The sequence below is a fragment of the Vicugna pacos genome, chromosome 20 (assembly GCF_048564905.1).
Source record: "Vicugna pacos chromosome 20, VicPac4, whole genome shotgun sequence".
NCBI lineage: Eukaryota > Metazoa > Chordata > Mammalia > Artiodactyla > Camelidae > Vicugna > Vicugna pacos.
Window position 1 is genome coordinate 41,003,208 of NC_133006.1, and position 15,713 is coordinate 41,018,920.

The window sequence follows — 15,713 nt, forward strand, 5'->3', positions numbered from 1 at the left end:
CAACAAAACAGGTCCTTATGTGTCAGGAGACCAGCTCAGGACGGAGAGCTGACCAAATCAATCTACCATTCTTTCCACCCAAAGTCCCATGAAATCAAACATTAAAAAAAAATGTTTTAATAAAAGACTGAATCAATTGCTGTTTCAAAGTAATACTGGGCTGGATAATTGGAACCAAATCTCCCGATAAATCTACTAAAAAGTACAGAAATTCTAAAAAGCACTGAAGAAGTAACACAATAGAGAGGATTTACCAAACAAAACTCTGTGGGGAAGCACACAGCCAGAAAAAAAGCACAGCACAAAGCCAGGGAGAAACACGGGACTGTCTGCCCAGCCGAGGTTTTAAGTGGACACGGAATACCGGTTGTGACAGCTTATCATGCAAGTCAGGCCAAAGTGGAAGCTCACGTGTCCGAACAGGTTGGGACTAAAGGGTGATGAGGGTACTCGGGGGAAGAACAAACAAAGAAGTGCCCAATTCTTGTACAGACTCCCAGCCAGGTGTCACCTCACCCGGCGACAGAGAGAACGTCAGGCCGTGGAACGCACTAGGGCAACCCAAGAGTGCTGGCTCCTCAAAGTGCCCAGCAAAATCGAGCACAAATCGGTTCAGAAAAAGACTCTACTATCCAAGTCTCAAATTATTCCTGTAAGAACTAAAGATAGGGCAACTGCCATGTCTGTGTCCTTCAATATTTCCTCTAAAAATAACTTAGAACAAGAAAAAGAGAAAATGTAACTACTAAACGCCATGCCCTCAGCAGGAAACAAAGAGTGCCTCAACTTCAAAGTAACTGTATGTGGAAAAGAAGGAGGGAAGGAAGGAAGGAAGGAAAGCCAGCTGCCACAGAGACAGAGACGGAGGGAGAGGGGTAGAAAGCTACTGCGCCCCCACCCTTTGAGGTAAACAAGGACAAGCTGAGAAAAACTGAGGTGAAGAGGGGAGAGGGGAATCAGTGAGAAACTAGGCTGACCTCAAATCACCACCAGAGGAATGTAAATTGGTGCAGCCACTATGGAGAACAATATGGAGGTTCCTTAAAAAACTAAAAATAGAATTACCATGTGATCCAGCAACCTCACTCCTGGGCATATATCCATAGAAAGCTAATTTGAAAAGACACATGCACCCCAATGTTCATAGCATATACAATATATACATATTCATATACAATAGCCAAGACATATTAACAACCTAAATGTCCATGAACAGAAATGGGTAAAGAAGTTGTGGTATATACATACAATGGAATACTACTCAGTCATAAAAAGAATGAAATAATGCCATTTGCAGCAACATGGATGGACCTAGAGATTGTCATACTAAATGAAGTAAGCCAGAAAGAGAAAGACAAATACTATATGATATCACTCATATGTGGAATCTAAAATAAAGATACAAATAAAGTTGTTTACAAAACAGAAATAGACACACAGTCATAGAAAACAAACTTACGTTTACCAAAGAGCAGAAGGGGGGAGGGATAAATTAGGGGTTGGGGATTAGCAGATATAAACTACAAATAAAATAGATAAACAAGGACCTACTGTATACCACAGGGAACTATGTTCAATACTTTGTAATAAACTATAACGGAAAAGAATCTTAAAAAGAATATATATATATACATGTATAATTAAATCATCTTGCTGTACACTGCAGCATTGTTTGTAACCGCGAAGTACTGGACACAAAGAAATGTCTGTACAAAAGAGAGAGGCTGAATAAACCACGGTCCACCCCTACAACAGCGTACTTAGGGACGTAATAAAGAATGCGGAGGATCTCTCGGAAATGATATGTAATGATTCCCAAGATATACTGCTATGTGAAAAAAGTGGCATATATTATATACTACTTTTAAAAACCTTAATCCAGTACTTTTCATGTCAGAAATAAGGGAAAATAATAAAATATACACAGATCTGCTCATTTGTAGAAAACAAAAATAAACAAATATCACAGCAATGATGAATCAGAAATGAAGATTAACTGCCTACCAGAAAGTGGGTGGTAACAGACTCAGAATGAAACCCGGGCACACCTCTTAGCCTGCTGACTGTCCCCGAGGTGAAGGCAGTGAAACTCGGAGCTGCCTCCACACCCCAGATACTGATGGAATGTCAATCTCCATCTCCGTCCCAGACACACAGACCCACCCCACTGGACGTGTCCCCTAGCAGAGCCGCCACGTAAACCTGCCCTGAAGTCCACTGGCTCTCCTGACCCCACCCCAATACGCTTCTCCTCCCGTGAGCCCGAACTCTGGGAGCAGCACCAAGAAGGCAAGCCACCTCTCACCTGCTTCCCCCGCCCTCCCTTCCCCACCTGCCGCCATCAAGTCCAGCCAATCCTCTCCCTGACGCCCCTCCAGCCCCGCCTCGCAGACCTGTCATCGCTGCCATTTCTTCCGCTTGGTCTACATCGGTCCTCAGACGACCGACCCTGCCCTCCACGGCGCCAGCCCCCGGGCTACCCTGCAGATTCCTCTCAAATGCCAACCCGACGGCACCCTCTTCTGCTTAAAAGTTACCAAGGCTCCTCATTCTTTTGGAACTAGAGCTCCAACTCCAAGAAGTTACAGAGAAGGAAGGGTTCACGTCTCTCTCTGACATCACTTCCGGTCACCCCGCCGAGCTCCGGCCGCTCCACGACACACACCCCGTGGTGCCGTCCACCCGTGACTTCACACCTTCAAGTCCGCACCTCCCACCGCCTGGAACCCAGCACCCCATCTCTGCCTGCAGAACTTCAAATTCCTCTTGAAGAGCCTCTGGCCAGCCTCCCATCGTTACCCCTGGGATAAAGATCTCCTCCTTCTGGGCCTTGGCCTCTCCCCTTCACGCTGCCGACTGTGTTGTGCAGACGTTCCAGTCTCTCTGCCTTTCTCACTCGGCCGAGCACCAGAGGAGCGGCACTGAGACAGGGTGTTACTCTACAACAAGCCTGCTTAGGATGAGGTTCCTAACAACGTCTGGCATCCACTCTCCGCCCAGTTCAGCTCAGCCAAAGCCAGTCACTGCGCCGATCACCTCTGAGCCCTGGGGACACGGCATTCGCCCTGAGGGTGACAGACACAGCCTGAAACTCTGACGGATGCAGCCTATTCTACTTGGCAGGCCCACCACTTATTAATTCTCGGTTCACAGGCAGAGAAATAAGTAAGAATCACTTCTAAAAATAAGCAAGTTCACATATCTTCGCACAGGAACTCCCAAGACTTCTGCTGCCCTGAATGCAGCAAGAAAATTCAATTACGTTGTTCAAATCCAACCAGAGCATTTCAGCAAATACTGAGTATTCAAATCACTTTGGAAGAAGGATTGGGATGTCTTAGTGAGATGAACAGACAGACGTATTAAAGGGATAGCCGACTCATCCAAGTGGATTTCAGCTGCTAATTTCCACGGGTTTTAATTTCTTTAAACAACTGGGCCCTCAGTGAGATCTACTCCTGCTTATTTGGGAGGACTCATGTTCGAAAGGGCCCAGCTAAACGCAGCTCTGTCCTGGGGTCTCTGTGGGAAGTGCGATCTGTTGTAGCTAATTGAGACTGAATCAGTTCTGTGGCTGCCTGGATTTCTGGGAACGCGCCACACGCCAATTAATCAAGTTACAGAGATTAGCACGGAGGAGGGTGCACTGAATCTGTGCACTGCGGAGGGCAGACGGGATTGTCTCCTGCTGCCTGCCGCGTTTCCTCTCCTTGCCGTGAGACTTGTGCCAGGGCAGTAATGGGAACAGATCCGCAACCGTCAACTTCTGTGGTGAAAAATGTGGCAAAAGAAACATCCTGGTGGCTGAAAAGCTCCTTCTGCCAGGCAGCTGAACAAAGCACTGGCTGTTGAGGGTGCTACACCCAACATGAAGCTCAAGTTCCAAGTGGACACGTTCCAGGGGTTTCCAGCTGAGCCTTTTCAGGAAGCCCCCACGCCAGACCTTCACCTGCAGACTCAAAACAGGTCTCCACGGCACAACCCAGTCTGTCAAAATCTCAAGCCTCCAGGAGCGAAAACTCAGGTTGAATATATCATAGAGGCTGTTCGGGTCCTTGAGAACGCATGCTCCCAAGAAGCCAGGGTCAGGAAGATGCTGGGGGCAGGAAGTGAGTGCCCACACCTTCATGCAGCGGACCCCCTGGCCCACGGGGGTCAGCGCATCGTGAGGGCCAGCGGTGACCTCTGCCTCCTGGGTACTCGGGAAATCCACCTGGTTATTTGGCCTTTATTAACTCTGACACATCATGACAAGTATATTCTTCAGTACTTTCCTTCTCTTATGGGTACTCCGAAGGGTACCAGTGGGAGAAGGATGGATATTAACATTCCGCCAAGCTCTGGCCTACACGAGGAAACATCAGAAACTTCAAAGCAAGAAAGTGTCAGGAAGCTGCACACAAACAACCTGCAAGATTAGACACCTGCACGTGTGGAGGCAAAAACCAACGGGGCAACAACAAAAACACCCCGTCCTGGTGTGAACTGGAGAGAATTTCGCCCACTCAGCTGTTGACAAGAAAATCGTGGTGTCTGGTTCTCCTCCTCCTAGTCCATGATGACAGGCGAGAGAGAGAGTGCGTTTTCCTCCTCAGAGGGCCAGTCGGCTCATTTGTGATGTCAGTGGGTGAAAAGCAGCAGGACCCAGCAAGACTCTGGCTACACTGTCGCCTACTCTCAAGGGAGATGACAGAAGACATATGACTAACTAGCCACAGAAAAGACAGCAGTGGCTTAAAAAAAAGAAAAAGAAAAAAAAGTAGATCAGATCTAAAAAAGTAGGACCCATGAGATAAGTGATTCACGTGGATGACACGCAGGTGGATGTACGCTTACCCAGCACGGAAAGGGCAGACATCTATTTCAAGGTAAACGGTGGGGGGTGGGCGTGCTGACACTTGCCGATCGCCTCCCACTCATCAGACACCCTGCCGGGTTCCCCAGCCACACTCAGGAGTGGTCCTTGTTTATAAACTGGGAGTTCGAGATTTGCAGATACTGACTGGTATATATAAAACAGATAAACAAGTTTACACCGTATAACACAGGGAAATATACTCAGTATCTTGTAGTAGCTCATGGTGGAAAATAGAAAAATGAACATGTATATTCACATATGACTGAAGCATTGTGCTGTACACCAGAAACTGACACAACACTGTAAACTGACTATACCTCAATAGAAAAAAAAGAAAGAAAAAATAGTTATCCGTGTTTTAATCAAGGAAACTGAGGCTCAGGGTGGTTAAAGGACCCATCTACGGCCATCAGAGAGTGAGCTGCAGAGCCAGGATCTGACTCCCCAACGCTGGTATCATTTCCAGACTGACTGACACTGCTAAGAGAAACATTTTCCACACATGATGCCACGACCCACAGATGGACTCCAAGAGCCAAGAAGCCAGAAGTTCAAGTCCTTCAATCAGTCCTGATGGGCAAGGAGTGCACAATTCCATACTTTCCAACTGTCATGTATAAATAAAGGCGATTTACTAGAAACTGTCTAAGTGTTTCTAGAATGTGGCACCCACAGAGCAAAACTGAGGCGTCCTCAGAAATGACGGGGATGCTGTATGTTCCACTACAGAGTCAGGCTGCCCATGACTGCGATGGTTAATTCTGTGTATCTGCTTAACTGGGCCATGGGGTCCCCAGATACTTGATTAAACGTTATTTCTGGATGTGTCTCTGAGAGTGTTTCTAAATGAGATTAACATTTGAGATTTGCAAATGTTAGCCACTATGTATAAAAATAGATTTTAAAAAAGCAGATTTCTTCTGTATAGCACAGGGAACTATATTCAATATCTTATAATAACCTTTAATGAAAAAGAATATGAAAGCGAATATATGTATGCATATGCCTGACTGGGATATTGTCCTGCACTCCAGCAATTGACGCATTGTAACTGACCATACTTCAATTAAAAAAAAAATCTGAATCAGTGGACTGAGCGGACTGCCCTCCCCCATGTGGGTGGGCTTCACCCATCTGCTGAAGACCAGAAGAGAAGAAAGACTACGAAAGAATTCTTTCCCTCTGCCTGACTATCTCTGAGCTGGGACACTTGTCTTCTGCTGTCAGACCCGGATTCAGGGTAAAACTTCACCACCAGCTCCCCGTGGCCAGGACTTCCCAGTCTCCACGAGCAAGGGAGCCATCTCCTTACAACAAATCTCTATATAAGTCATCTCCTCTCCCCTGCCCACACACACAGCCCCCTGCAGGTTCTGCTGCTCTACAGAATCCTGACTAATGTAAATGGACACCACCGAAAAGGCCCCACAGGCCTGGAACACGTTTGAAAAGTTGGAATCAGCACAGTTCACAGGAAGGAAACTATCACTGCCCCTTGCACGGTGCCGTGCAGTGGTTGTAGGTTTGATGCTGGTAGAGCCCTCAGCCGTCAATGGTTCTTAGCTGTACCACTGCGGGTGGACCTATCGTGGGCTATTTGTTAAACACTGTAGAACACGTTCATGCCTGACGGACTCAACATCTAACAACTGGGTGTTAATATTATACGTAAAACCCTGTAATTCAAGTGAGAATCATTCATTCCACTATTGCCAAAGCAGACGGATCCGTACTCCGCGTGGTCCCACCGCCAAATTCTCTGCAGCCTGACACACGATTGCTGTCAGAGTACTTCGCGCACTGAAAAGCTGAGAGTCGGGGCAGCTCAGCTGAGGGGTCTGTCACCTCATCTGAGGGTCCATGTCCTCAAGATAGTGAGAAATATCACCCTGGAGGTGGCGCCCAAATCCCCTTTGAAAATCGGTCTCTCACTCAAGATCCTTATGCTGAGAAAGTTCTTCTTTCCATTCATCTGACGTAAATCCTTCCCTGCTTTGACCCTCAGTCATAAACCTTAAACGATACATGCAACAAATTATCTGAATCCCGACACATACCAGGCCTCCAAGAGTCACCTTTGTCGGACGTGTGGTTAAGATCTGTTTCCCACAAGACCCAGCCCCTCAGCTCTGTGCCTGCGTCTGACCTCCAGGTAGCTCTCCGCTTTCCAAGCTTTCTAAACACAGATCAACCACTGCCACTTTTGGATCGGGAATGACCACTACGTAGGAACGTTCCCTGCCCCAGGAGAAAGGCCTTCAGACTGAAACAGAGATTGTTCGCTTGGCTTCCCCAGATACAAGCAACTCACCCTCCTGTTCCAGACAGCCTCTGACTCTTAACACCTGACCTCAACCCAACAGCTCAAATCACCCAGCAAGCGCAATCCCAGCTTGGCAACGTGATCCAAGACACGACACAGAAGCAGCAGATGCGGGAAGAGGGAACAGACACAGGAAAAGGAGCAGGTTTTTCCAATGTACTCCAGACTGAGGCTGGGGATGAGCCACGTGGCGCCTGAACTCGCTCCCTGACGCTGACTGGTGAGCTCACCATCTAGTCGAGGTGCCCATCATACCCCTTAAACTACATGCAGAGAGAGAGAGAGAGAGGGAGTGTGTGTGTTCGTTCGTGTCTAAATCTCTCATCCGATTCTCAGATGGTGAAAGGTTAGAAATCACTGCCATGATGAAATGCTGTGACGTCACATACATTACATACAGTCCGTACACAGCTAAAACAGGCCCTGTGTTTAGAGGCTGTGTCTAGACTAAGAAAAGCCTATTTCATCTTTCAAATTCACTCATATTGACAAGCTGACGGCTTCACTGAGACCTACCCCAGACAAGGCTGGAGGATGACATCAGACAACAGATTCCGGGGCGAAGCTCCAGAAAGAGGCCATTTAAAGTACCTGCCGAAGGGCACGCTATTGGCTAAAGAGCCGGGGTGACCGTTTACGTCCACGCACACCCGCGGGAATCTGAACTGACAGCTCGCTGGGCTGTGTCACAGGCCGCTGGCCCGGCAGAGGCTGGCGTCACCACGCCACCTGCGCTGAGCAGGCCAAAGACGCGAAATCACACCCCCTCCACACAAGGCTTCCAGGAGCCAGCCCCAGGCCGGGAGACGTGGGCCCTAGCAAGGTGTGACATCCACCGTGAGGGAGCGGAACGTCGCCGTGAAAACACTTCTGCTGCTTCCAGACCGCACTGCAGCTGGTACAAGAAATGCTGCTACTGTAATTATGCGGATTCAGGAAAACCTAACAAGGCCCTCTTGGCCTCCAGGAGCAAAGGGAGAACGTACATGGTGACGATGTCCTGAGATCCAGGAAGAATGAGACGTGAGACGCGGAAGACACTCGCCTGTTTTCCTCTCGGTGCTGTGCTGGTTCGGGGCCTTCACCCTCCCGATCCCTGTACTAAGAACAAATAACTAGATGGCTTCTCCATCACAGACATTGTATCAGAAACACTGAGTTAGAATCAAGAGAAAATGCTGGTGCCTCTTTAAACGTGACTTTCCCTAGCCATTCACTCACTGGGTGAGTAACAGCCCAGCTCCCTGAAGTCTTCCAGGTATCAGGAAAGGGAGCAAGCTGGCTGTGCCAGCATCAGTCCATCCCCTCTTGGCCACAAATCCACCCTTCACTGATGGCTCCGTGAAAGTGGAGTTGAGCCCTCTGAATATCTGTCCTCTGCCAGCTGGCCCGGTGTTAAGCTCGGGCAGCAGGGCTGGCTGGAGAGACGCTGCCAGGAGACTCCTGCAGGACCCGTGTGCCCTGTCCCCTGCGCCACCACCCCCTGAGGCAGCTTCCCAGCACAGCACTTCCTGCAAGACCACCCCCACAGACAGCTTCTCCTGCACCTCGGAAAGCAGATTTCCAGCAAATTCTAGAACGTGGCTCTCCGGCAGTTCCATCACCTTGAAACCACTAGCCACCTCAGTGCCACTCCGCGAGCCACCCCTGGGGGCAGGAAGGCTCTCTCGGGGGCTCAGCCTCAGTTCGGGGGCGGCAGCTGCTCCTGAATCTTTGTTCTGTGCTCTCTCGAGCTCTCTTCTCACTCACCACCCCGTCATCGCCCAATCATTACGTACAAGTGTTATTCTTAATAAATCTGTAGGTGAAGCCCTCCCCGATGGAGTCACGGGCGGCTTCTGCCTTGCAATCCAGCCCTGACCAACGCGCCGGCTCCTGGGAGGGCCGCAGCACGAGATGCGGCCCTGAGAGCGGCTGCCCGGCCAGAGGAGCCATAGAGGAACCGCTGCGCGGTTGGCGCCGGGAGCTGCCACCTCTCACCAGGTGGACATGGGCAGAATCAGGGAGGCACCGAGTGCATGTTCCCCGCCTCTACTCTGCAGGATCCAGGGTGGAGACGGGACGAGGCACAGGGAAGCCAGAGCGGCGCCCTGCAGGAACTGACTCACCAACTGGAGAACGAGGCGCCCAAACCCGCAGCTGGAGGCGGTGGGCGCCGACGGCTCCACAAAGTCACGGGCAACACGTGGGTCAGTGATGGGGCCTGAAGCTGAGGCCATTCATTTCTACCTTGTCAGAGGCAAGAACTATCTGCAAAAGCCCTGTGCCACAAAAAACAGAGACCGGACTCTCTTGAAGTGGGTCTCCAAAGCGCTCCTCATTCCCCCATAGCGGGGTGGGCCTCCAACCCAGTGGATCGTGGGTCCCGGCTGTGGCCTGATGCCTTTCGCCTCCCTGTCAGGAGACAAACCTAAGTGCACATTTGAGTAGAGAAATAGATTTTAAAAGAGAAAGGCCACTTCAGCTGAAGTGTGTGTTTGACAGGGGGCGCTCTCCCTAAAAGCTTCTGAAGAAAAGATTAGGGAGACATGGTGACTGCAATCCACCAAGGCTAAATAAAGACGCCTTCAACAAAGCCCCTGCGCGTGAGGCTATTAAGGAAACCCCAAAACCACCTGGTGGAGAATAAAAACCTGTCATTCACTGAAAGACGGGAAAGCGGTTCGGGGCAGAAAGCAAGAAGAAAGAGACCACCCTGGGTGCACAGCGAGAGCACCATGGGGGTGCGGAGGGGAAGCAGCCGTGAACGGCGGGGTTCTAACGAACCATCTGGAAAGTGGGAGAGAGTACCAAAGGGAGAGAAACGAAATTTTCTAACGATAAATGAGAGTGGCTTTCTAACACAGCTGAACCACGATGGATGCCAAAGGGGTCGTTTGAAATGAAGGATGTCCACTCCACCAGGACCGAGACTTTACAGGCAAGTGAACAGCCTACAGAGGAGCCCCGACCCACAGGAGAAAACGGGGAGCAACGTGATTACTTTCAAAGCGGAGCGGGATGGGAAATGAATCTGACACAGACATCATGATGACGCAGTATTTTAGTAACTGCTGTGGTCAAGATTGTATCAAAAGCTTACCCCTCCGTACACCTTCACCCACCTCATCTACCAAAACATGCCCTTTTATTTCTGTGTGAATATTCATGAATTATGCATAATTATAAAATATTTACAGCTTCTCTGTAATATAACTACATCTTCAGTTATTAAGACCTTAAGTTTTGTATTTCATAGACCAGTAAAAATTCCAAAAAATTCAAGGGACAAAGAAGAGGTTGGCAATGATTTATTTGGACAAATACAGGCCAATTTTTAATTATCACCATCACTTTATGAAAGAAAGTAACAAGGAAGTCACCTCAGGACAAGGGAGAGTCTTTTAAAGTGAATAAATATAACTTTATAAGACTTTCTACATTGCTCTTAAATTTTCAGTTTTCAGAGGGGAGGGTATAGCTCAGTGGTAGAGTGCATGCTTAGCAAGCATGAGGTCCTGGGTTCAATCCCCAGCACCTCCATTAAAATAAATAAATAAACCTAATTGCCTGCCCGCCCCCCAGATAAAAACCACCAGCATGAGGCTCACAGCTCCACGGCCACAGCTCACAGGGCTGCCACTCCGTGGGCACTTCTCCTCATTTTTATGAGATCAGTGGGGTTGAGCACCTGCCACTGCCATGGCCTGGTCCCCGTCTCGGGCATCACATCTCCTCTGGCTCATTAATTGTAGGTGACTTTCCATCACCTGGCCATATGCCCCAGACTCTGACCTGTCTTTATCCACTTCCTTCTTTGTCCTTATTATCACTCCCAACTTAGGAAACAGCCAGCTGTTCCAAGTGGCAAGAGCGCTCATCTAGCAGCGCTGGGGTCGAGCTGGGAGGGCCATGTCTGTAAAGGTAACTGACTTCTGTACGATCGCAGACTCACAGGAAGATGGCACGTCCCAGGCAAACCGTCTCCTCCGACAACATGACTTATCTAACACAACAAATGATGGTTACTCCTCAGCCTAAGGACACTATCCCTTTCCTGTTCATAAGGTCGGCCCATTTCCTGGAGTTCCGAAGGAGGGAGTTTTGTGATGCTAATTACCCAACCTGTTTCAATGAACGTGTCTGGAAGGAGTACTAAGGGATGCAAGTCAGATATTTTCTGTGTCTCATTGATTCCATTTGTTTCTTACATAAAAACAGAGACAGTTTAGAAATGAATGAAAAACAAGTGGTATTGCGCTTTTTTAGGAAACAGACTCAAGCTTTAAGGAATTATCATCATCTGCCCACAAAAAAAAAAGATGCCTACAACATATTAGGATGTCAGCTAACAGCTGCCAGGAGCGGGCGCTTTGGAGACTGGACAGAATGTCAGGCTTCCAGACCTAAAAGGCTCTGTGCCGCCAAACACACACCTGGAAAAGAGCAGTAACTGCAAAGCCTCCCAGTGGAAGAATGCAAAGCGCCCGAAGCGTGACACAGGGGAGGCAGGGGAGGGTCTGGGGACGAGAACACAGCTCACAGCCTCAGCCAGCCAGCCCCCAGTCCCCTGCACCGGCAGAGAAATCCACTGGGGTCTCACAGCACGAACACAGCAGTAACCCCCGCTGACTGAGAGCTGGGTAACCTGACCGCAGGCCTCAGCGCTGTGCCCCGAGCCATCTTGGATGCCAGGTATGTGTGAGCCATCGAGGAGGGTGATTTACCAAGGCAATGCACCCAGATCAAGGCCAGCAGCGCTGGCTTCACTGGGATGGACTTTCGTGGCCTCCGCCAGGCCACCCGCCAAGCCCCAGGCGGGAGGGGCTCCGACTCACCTGGTGCCGGGAGAAGAGCCGCACGGCCTCCAGCTGGTGGAACACGGGGTAGTGCTGGGTGTCGATCTGGTCGCGCCGGTAGACGTCGCCCACCACCAGGAAGGCGTCCAGCCCCGCGCGCAGCAGGTCCCACTGGTGCGCCGACGTGTGCGCCCGCAGCATGTGCGTCTCGTTCAGGTAGTAGTTGTCGCCCTTTTTCCGGCTCGGGTGGTCGGCCGGGATGAGCAGGCTGTCGAAGTTCTGCCAGGTGGTGACCACCGGGGACAGGTTGTCGTAGACGGAGAAGAGCGGCGTCCCCGAGCGGCCCCCGAAGCGCTGGTAGAAGTGCGCCTTCACCCTCTCCTTGATCAGCCAGAGGGGGTGATGCTGCTGGTTGTGCAGGTTCCGGCCCACCTTGGACAGCACCTTCCGGGACAGGTTGCTGTAGCTGTCCTGCGGGTAGGACTTCCCCAGCAGCTCCACCACGCCACCCGGGGCCCCTGGGGTGGCAGGCCGATGCTCGTGGCCCCGACAGACACCGCTGGCCTTCCTCGCCAGGGAGACGTGCACCTGGACGAGCCTCCTGAGAGCCGAGCAAACCATGGTAGCAGCTTCTCTCACGGGTTCTGGAAAGAGCACACACGTGAAGCACCAGTTACATTGCACTCTGTGGCAAGTGAGCATGTCCTCTGTCTCCTGCCAGCCCCCCACTGCCGTCCTGACAGCTGTGTCTCCCCCACCCCCGCCTCCACACAGACAGAAGGTCCAGTTGAGGGAATCTGCCGGCAGAGGCTCTGAATCAGAAGAATCAGGACTATCACTTTAGATCCCCTACCTCTAGCTGTCCTTTCTTAACATTTATATCCATGAGTTCAAAGAAAATTTCCTTTATCATGTCACGTCCTGAACCCCTCACGCTGAATAAAACCTTAAATGTGACACCTTCCTTTCATTCTGACGACATTCCAGAACCAAAGCCTGAGAGGACTCACCTAAAGCAGGAGCTGGCTGGACCCCAGCAGGGTCTCACCAGTTAAAGGAAGCACGTGGTTACGTGCCGGCCCCTGAAGGCTGGAGGGAGAGTGTGAGGAACACGCGCCCATTCCCACCTCTCGTCCTCACAGCCACAAAGTTCTGCCCACTTCTGACCACGCGTGACTTCTGGATTCATTGACCATCTTACAAAATGGCGTGAACAACACGTTGGGGGTTTTTTGTTGGATGTTTCCAATAAAATACACCACTTTTAGGAGTGCTTTTTCTATGTTAGACTTCTAAAAATAAAAATAAAAAATTTAAGGAAAGCTGACACTGAGTGAGAGACTATACCAATGGACAGCAGAAATTATTCTCACAGATGCAAACCTTTTTTATCCTCACATCTGGTCATGTCACTGAAACGGAATACCATTGCAGAATCCCATCAATTACATGTCGGTTTTGTAAACAGGCAACTCTCTACTACGCACCCACAGGAAACCAGGAACAGTGAATCCAGTGCCTCTGAGAACTTCTCAGACAGAGGAGCTCCACACAGGCTTCTCACGAGCAGTGTCACCCGCGTGGTCATCCCGCTCGGAGCGGGTTCTCAGCCCCACGCGCCGGGTGACCCGTGCTGGCTGGGGGCGTTCTCGCTATGCTTTTGATGGTCGCTCGGAGCAGTTTAACGCCCCCCCCCCCCCCGATGCAACGTCGTATCACGAAGTCACGCGTTTTCTCAGTGTGGTTGTAGGGTCCTTGATTCAGAGCAGTGATTCAGAGCAGCCAGAGTCAGAGTACTGACCAAACTTTTTTTAATACCCAGAATTTAGTAAGAACAACACTGGACTTCCCAGCTGAAAGTCACTGCAGTAGTCACCCAGCACTGGCTGTTCACGTCAGAAATGAGGTGACCAAGACCAGGCACAGCTGACCGAACCCCAAGCACTGGGAGAGCTGAGATAACGATGGAGGATTCTGGACCACTGACGAGGGCTCTCTGCCCCGGCCCAGAAGCAAGTTTAAGTTGACTCAAGGAGCTTAGCAACGAACACCTTTAGATGTCATGTTCCTATGTTCATAAAAAATTTACCATGACCTTAAAGGAGCCAAGTCCATCTTCTAAAACTTTCCGTTTCTACCCACTGGGGCACTATAAGGTATAGGACCCTGTGGCTGCCTTACTTCAAGGACCCTACAACCACACTGAGAAAACGCGTGACTTCGTGATACGACGTTGCATCGGGGGAGTTAAACTGCTCCGAGCGACCATCAAAAGCATAGCGAGAACGCCCCCAGCCAGCACGGGTCACCCGGAGCGTGGGGCTGAGAACCCGCTCCGAGCGGGATGACCACGCGGGTGACACCGCTCGTGAGAAGCCTGTGTGGAGCTCCTCTGTCTGAGAAGTTCTCAGAGGCACTGGATTCATGCACGTGTGGCACCGTTTTGGCAGAGCTGTAGTGAAAAGCATTTCTGGCTGACTTTCAGCAGAAATCAGTCTTCCCTCCGCAGCGTTCGCTGCTGTCACTGCAGTAGATGCAGACTTTAAATACGCACAGGCCGCCTTCCGCATCGCAGCGCGGTCACGCTGGGAGGCTGCCAGCGCCAGGTCCTAGCGCCCTTGGCCAGACACGAGAAAGCACCTCTCCCACCGGAGGCGAGGGCTGTCACCGGGCTCAGGACTCTCCCGGGGAAGGTGTTCCTGAGGCCGCGATTCACGGGTCGCTCACCCCCGTCACCCCTCAGTTCCCAGTTCCCCAGACCCCAGACCCACTTCTAGGCTCTGATGCTACAGAGACGCCGCATCCTCATGCCACCCCGGACTTGCTAAGGAAAGGTTTTCTTGTCCTTGCTTTCAGACTTTCTCTCTATCTGCTCAGCCCCATCTGTCACCTCTCCCCACCCAAAACAATTTGTTGTTTTTTTCTATTACCATCTCTTACAGAGAGAGCGTGACTATGCCAGACTTCCCACTCCCATCTGAGAAGTAAGTGCCTTTCTCCCCCTGTCAAGTTTCTCTATGCGAAGGAATTCATCTGGAAAAAACAGGAACCCCAGGAAGACCAAGTCGGTGCTGGTCCCGCCTCTGTGGTACAGTGGGCTTCCTCCTTCCAGCAACTCGGGGAGGCAAGGGCGATGCTCATTATTTTACAAAGAAACTAGGCTTCAAAGAGATTGTGCAACTTGCAAAAACTCATGCATCTACCCCCAGACAAAGTTCAGAACTCTGAGCAATTCAAGTACTTCTCAAACAAGACTGTTACATTCAAACGACATCTCTTTAGTTACTGATCTTAACTTCTATCTTATCTGACCAATTTAGATTAAACCTCAGTGCATTTTAAATACAGGGATGAATGAATCAAAGAAAACACAGCAGCTTGCGTGGTGGAAACGAAATACCACTCAGCTCAGGACCTGAGGACCAGACGGGCCCAGCTCCTGTTTCTGTCAATGGCGTTTGAGGAAGCCCCGCGATGCCCACTTGTTTCCCATCGTGGCGGCTCTTCCACTCCAAAGGCCGAGCTGAGGAGCTCCCACGCAGACCGTGCAGCCCGCCAGGCCTAAAATACTCATTACCTTGTCCTTTACAGAAGAAGCTCCAGCTTAACTCACTGAGAAGTTCTTCCACAGCACTCAGAACATCTTCCTAGTCACAAAAAAACATAGGTGACAGCGCCACTGAAAGTAACAAGATACAGACGTGAGCGTTCAACGCGCTAACCCGGGAACAGAAGAGGCCAGTGGTGGGGAGGG

At 50.4% G+C, this 15,713-nt stretch overlaps 1 protein-coding gene across 5 annotated transcripts in view; it reads right to left on the minus strand.

Moving 5' to 3' along the window:
- The window catches only part of FARS2 (phenylalanyl-tRNA synthetase 2, mitochondrial), a 281,140-nt gene that overhangs the window by 252,683 nt on the left and 12,744 nt on the right, over window positions 1–15,713 (minus strand). For all 5 annotated transcript variants that reach the window (XM_072945735.1, XM_015234686.3, XM_072945733.1 and 2 more), the window contains exon 2: window positions 11,999–12,603. In XM_072945735.1, coding sequence (XP_072801836.1) covers window positions 11,999–12,603 — 605 coding nt within the window. The remainder of the gene's footprint in view (window positions 1–11,998; window positions 12,604–15,713) is intronic.